Source organism: Dendroctonus ponderosae, unplaced genomic scaffold (assembly GCF_020466585.1).
Source record: "Dendroctonus ponderosae isolate FM_Combo_2020 unplaced genomic scaffold, Dpon_F_20191213v2 Dpon_F_20191213_1, whole genome shotgun sequence".
Classification (NCBI taxonomy): domain Eukaryota; kingdom Metazoa; phylum Arthropoda; class Insecta; order Coleoptera; family Curculionidae; genus Dendroctonus; species Dendroctonus ponderosae.
Genome location: NW_026017110.1, coordinates 1810669 through 1816872, shown reverse-complemented (window position 1 = coordinate 1816872; position 6204 = coordinate 1810669). Strand labels below are relative to the sequence as shown.

Here is a 6204-nt window from a genome sequence, read left to right as displayed (position 1 = left end):
GTAAAAACGAGCGTTCTTGCTCATTTTGCTTCCGAGAAACATGCAAAACGGGATGGAAAACATGAAATTTTGCAATAATCTTGCGCCACCCTTGCCCAAAACGACGTTAATTTTTCTAATTTCATAGATAACAGAAGACTGAATTTTTTCTACATAACCCCCCCTGACTTTAAAGCTGTATCCGCCCCTGAACCAAATGAATTTGCAAATGCAAATTACAAAGACCGATGATGTTCTGAAACATTCGTTATCATCAACCGCACGGTTTTTCCTGTTGATATTTTCATTGCTGTGCACTTGCTTTAACTGAATTTATTGGAAAAAATGCAAAATAAATCTCCCCACTCCGAATAAGGGCTGTAAAAAGTTTCGCCTATGACTATCATAAACTCTGGCAATTTCGATGATTTTTGGGCCCCCACTGGGCCCCGCCACTGGCGCCCGTTCGTAATTCTCGCCTTGTAGATAATCGGACTTTGGACTTTTGAATGAACCCGCGTTTACCCTACCTAATAGACGGACTTGTGCGTCCCATGCTACCAGAGAACAGAGAATAAACCAAAACATTACGGTGCTGATGTTCGTATCCGAAACAGTGAGAGCTCGATTTTGATTTTATCCCAAAAACAGCAAATCTTCGCGAGTTTTTGATCAAGTCAGTGCAGCGCATCGATCTGCCACATTTTCCGCCGATAATCGGGTAAGTCAACTAGATTTTCCCGGTGAATTCATTGGGGAAGTTGGAAGAAGAACAACATTTAATCAGGGATTTCCAACTATGACAATCGAACTCTTAACGTTGCTCTTCACCCGGTCATTTCACTTTGAAGACTTTCTAAATAAGCGCTGATTTCCTGCGATATCTTCGCATAAAGCGGCATATGTTTCGCAGGTCAGTGAAATGTTTATAAACATGCATTGACTGCGGTTTGCAAAAATACCATTTTCAATGGGAAATAATCGCAAAGCACATGGCAAAAGTAATGCGACTGACACACCTCCAGCTATTTTTAGCAGTTATTTTTAAACCCTGTAACAATTACCAATGGAATGAAGAATTGGACGAGAAAAATTGCATTAGCCAACCAAATTGCACGGATGAACGATGAATTATTACAAATAGACTTAAACAAAAAAACGGTATTGCAATCGACATAAAATGCTACTCATTAATAATTAGAAACTGTTTTCTAACAGTTGCCAACTTGTGTTTTTTTTGGTAAATTCTACAAAGATGTTACTGGAGTTTAATGCCTCTACTTGCCCTCACGCATAAAACCACAAGCTTCAATAACACTATTTACTGGGAATTAAATTGTTTATGGGTTATTGTTTAAAATAATCAGCTGGCGTGCGAATTATCTGCGAGTTCATACGCCACTTGACGCGCGACATTCAAGTCTAATTATAAACATTATTTATATTTTTGCCAATTGCTTATTATTTTCATCTTTATTTACACATTGGGAACTGGCACTACTCCTAACAAACATGTATTTATTTATCATCCTCAAATTGCTCCTAATCTGTAAACGGTCTATCGAATTGCTTGTCGCAATGTTTAGACTAAACACCCGCAAATTAATTAGTAACTGCATAACACTCGATTATTTTTCACATTTCTCTTTGCAGCTTTCTCCTGTTAACTGTGAAGATTGTAATGGGCAAAGGCCAGTGAATGTTAACATGAGTTCGTTTAAAACCTACATTTTCGACATGAAACTCAAGTTGGCAATGATCACACAACAAACGCCCATAAAAGCAAAGTGTTAAAAAACAATTCACTTTCAGTGTTCTCATCGGAATTTACTTAGATGCGCCCTCGTAACACACTTGGCTCGTTTGCACCTCGCGGCACTTGTTTGCCCTTTGTGTAGGAGTGAGCAAAATATACGCGTTTCCATGGAAACCGCGCTGTCCTTATTCAATCCAACGGTTGTACGAGGGGCACACTAAACAAAAAGGTGAATAGTGCAACATGGAATTGCAATTGGCAATGACTCAACGCAGTTTCAATTTGTTTAAATAAACAATAATTGATTAGAAACAGTCAACATAATTTTTGTTCTGTAGCAATTTGCAACAATTTTAATTTGAAAATATTGGAAATTAGAAATAATCTGGAAACACCGACAACCTTTAAAAATGGAACTAGGTCACGTTAATACCTTTTAAGTATGTTTGTAGGGATTATGCGCATTTTTCGATTACACTCGCCAAGAAAAATCCATTGTTTTCCGGTTCAATTGGATCATTCCTAGATTGAAAAGCTGACCTCGTATAAACTACGTTTCGCCAATGCTGATCAAAGTACCTCCAGTCTTGTTAAATAGCTTGCAACAGAATAGAAATTTTAGCGTTTAGAACTATTTTCGAATAATATTACTAATTTTTTGCTCTGGCTCATTGGCATTAAATATTTTGTGTTGACCCACATGCGTATTTTGAACGCAAAAAGCCACACGTAAATACGCAAAAGCTGGCCACACTAGAACAAGAATTAATATTATTTTAACAGCCCAATTCAAAGAAATCGCCAGTCACGCAGACAAAAGTTCGCTATTTTTTCGAAATTAATATACAATTTGGTGGTTGGAAATAAAAAATTGTTGAAGGCTTTACAGTAAATAGCGCTGTTTGTGAATCACATCGATATTTAATTGCTGTGTTTTAGAATATTTTTCATTTTGTTTACGTCGAAGCTAAGATAAAATCTTGAACTATGGCTTGATTTCAAAGTCTACAGTATATAAATACGGTGTTTACTTTGATTACATAACGATTCAACCGGGAAATTGTAAAATTGGGTGACGACTTTTTGACGCACGTGGACCGATTGCTGCAAATTTGCTTCAAGTAGGCACATTAAAAGAGTCACAAGTGAGCGATTATGAGCCACATAAACCCAATCGATTGTTTTGCTGTTTTCTGGCTCATTCTGCTTTCATAATGAATCACTTTCACCTAAATACAACTCTGTATAAGCTGTAGTAGCCTGGATCTCAACATGAATGAAGGTATTTTATTGATTTACCATTGCTATTCCTCGGGCACCAAAAGGGGAAGAAACGACCCCAACAATGCCTGGTTTTATTTGAGGGAGACGCAAAAGACAAAGTCTGTCCACCAAACACATTTGCAAAGGCAACTGAAAAACTTCACAATTTTAATAAAATCCTCTTCAGTGGCAGATTAAACCTCTAGTGAATAAAAACGCGCTTTACTCACAAGCCTAATTAATTGTTTGTATACAAACTTGTACCTGTTTGAATGGCCCAGAAGTGCATTGTGGTGCTTCATACCAACGACATTTATTCAATGTAAGATAATCTGCTTATTTACTATGGCATTATGTAGTGGGTTTGTTTTGGCAATAGCGATAACAAGAGATTATTGTATGGCGAGACATGATAATGCGGCATTTTTATTTATGATGGAAACGCCATCAGCGGTTCGGCATGCAAATGGGAATGTTTTTCCGTTGTACGCAGGTGGGAAAGATCAACAAAAAAAATTAATTTCAATAGCTCAACAGTGTAATTCACCAAAGATCTAAAGTGCAAAAGTCCATGTTGATGATTGAATTAATTAACTGCTGACAAAGCTTATTTGGTTGGAATAAAACACTAAACAAGTCACAGGGAATTATGATTATAATAAAAGACGTTTGTAACTTGGGTTTTCCGTGTTTTAACTTTGTAAATACAGCGATAAAGCAACCAATAAAAATGGAATTATGTAGTTATGTATTCGCTCGATATTTGTCGAAAGTCGAAGACAACCTCAAATTGCAGATCTGGTTCAATTGCCCTTCGCAAAATTGGGAGCAATTAAGCTGTTAATGTTCTGGGTTTTAATTCAATTTTAAATACCATTGTTTTTATTTGACTTCGCTTCGTATGTTTGTGCCCAAGTTTGTTTCAATTCACTTTCAACTTTCCTGTACTTGTACTGAATCTCTGATTTCTTTGATGTTCTTCCCGTTTTCTCTTTTTGTTTATAACGCAGTTTCATCCGTCAAAGTTATTCGTAGATTTAATTTCATCTTAACCTTTGAATCAGCCCTCGTAGCACACTGGCCTTATTCATGCACAGCGCCATTTACTTCTACCCGTGCTACTAAGTGAGATCAATATAGCGGTTTCCATGGAGATCGGTGGGTCCTTGTCCAAGCCGACCGCTGTACGAGGGGTGCAGAGTTGACTGAAGGTTCCAACTCTTTTCATTTGTTACTTTCTCAGAAGTTACATTGTTTTTTTTTATTGAAAAAGGGCCCGTTTTGCGCGATTTAATCGGCTGCCGAATTTGCGGTTAGTCTTCCTTTGATAATTGGCTTTTTTTCGTTATAAAACTTCCGAAGAGCAGGAAATTCAAATCGGCAAAAAAACGAAAACATTTGAGCATGCATTAAGCACTGTAATTGACAATGCGTCCATTAGTTTGCCACCTTTGTACTTTGGACTGGAACTAGCAAATATTTGGACGCCCGATGTAAATAATCAGCACCGCTGTGAATTAAGCACAAACAGAAAAAAGCGAACGATCATCTCCAAAACACCTTTAGCGATCTATTTTGACTGTTTGTTGCGTCAATTCAAGGATGTTTGCCCCCATAACATACGCGAAAATCGGTTGTTTGTGTGGTAAAATTTCGAGTTTTGCAGGTTTTCTATTGAATCAATATATTTGATACTGTCGCAATAAATCAAGAACAACATTCCCATTGAAAGAAATCGTGATGCTGAAATAATTTAGTAAATTATACACTTGACCTCTAGTTTTCTTTTTTATTTATTGTAAACACTCCAGATATTGCGCTCAAACGATCGAGCTTATTTCGTATGTGTTAAAGTCCAAAAGTGTGAAAAACACATCGGCCCCACCATTCGTCGAAGATAACCGCTATCGCTGTTGGCCCACAATATTTAAAACGCCTTTTAGTACGAGTCACCGACTATACTATGAAAGCTGTAGTTCAACAGGCCTGATTAGTTTGATTAGATTTTGTGAAGTCCTGAAAGTATTAAGTGCATTTAGGTACCATAAGACTGACTTAGTTATTTGAGATAATTATTGTAAATACTGTAAGTTCAGTTTTCATCGCTCTGCCGGTCCATGGTGTAAAACAACTGTCTTGGTTTCAGAGCCTACCTGTGATATTTTCTTGTATTTACCCTACGCAACGTTGGACAGCAAAATGTCTAGAATAGTGTTGAAGCAGATTTCCCATCATCGCCTCTCCCAGCACAGTCAAGCGGGCGCTGTAGGGCTGCTCACTTTAATTGGCAATGAGAGACGCATGTTTTCGGTAAAGTCCCTATCATTAATCAACCTGCCCATGCTTCAATTCCGATCTTCATTCCAGATCAGCGCATTAAAGTCCCCCAAAGGCATCAGCAGCGCGAAGAATCAACTGAACAAACGGCTGCTGACTCAAATCAGGCACAACAGCGGCATCCTGAAGTCGCCTCTTGGTCCTTGCACGACCATTCCAAACGAAAATATTGTTCAACACATCTACAAAGGCATCGATGAATGGATTGAAGAACCAGCAGCCGTAAGTACAGGCTTCCTGTCTAGATTAACAGTAGTCGAATTGAGGTTTCTAGACTGACTGAAACTCATAGTTTATGGTAATTCTTGCGTAGGTTGAATGGACAAGTAATACGCGTTTTTATGGATCATCATTACGAGCAGTTAATGTTAATGCTTGTTAAGGGGAATTGCGATTTAACAGCAGTTTTTTATGATTCAAAGTCCTCTTATCTTAAATCTAAAATTGACCATGACTCAATAACGCGATTTACCTGAGGTAAAGAGCTTCACAGTGCTAAGAATTATCTGGAAAAAAGGACAAAAAAACTCTTAGCCGAAAAAATTTAGAAGTGAAATCCTGAAGTTATGTACGTTCGGACTGTTCAGAGAAGGAAGTTTAGAGGAAAAATATCAGGACATTTGAATTAGACGGCGTTTTGTACGAAGAAAGTCTAAGGCGAATGAAATGTGTGAAAACCTAAGAACCTGAACATTGAGAAAACTGCCAACAATTCCTGATCGATGGTTGACTTTCTGAAAAGGCCATTTATTTCTGTCTAGAATGATGTACACATGAGCGTTCCTGCTCATTTTGCCTCCGAGAAATGAGCAAAAACGGGACGGAAAACATGAAATTTTGGCATAATCTTGCACCTAAGTGTCTGATAT

The 6204-nt window shown here is 37.8% G+C and overlaps 1 protein-coding gene across 3 annotated transcripts in view; it reads left to right on the top strand.

Moving 5' to 3' along the window:
- Positions 1-426: 426 nt before the first annotated feature.
- The window catches only part of LOC109539027 (4-coumarate--CoA ligase), a 14211-nt gene continuing 8433 nt past the window's right edge, over positions 427-6204 (top strand). Inside the window, exons 1-3 of one of the 3 annotated variants that reach the window (XM_048670533.1) lie at positions 427-700; positions 5145-5308; positions 5366-5557. In XM_048670533.1, coding sequence (XP_048526490.1) covers positions 5198-5308; positions 5366-5557 — 303 coding nt within the window. In that variant the 5' untranslated portion in view covers positions 427-700; positions 5145-5197. Of the gene's footprint in view, positions 701-1830; positions 1965-4927; positions 5085-5144; positions 5309-5365; positions 5558-6204 lie in introns of those variants that run through there. The other 2 variants (XM_048670534.1, XM_019906538.2) reach the window with 2 other exon arrangements.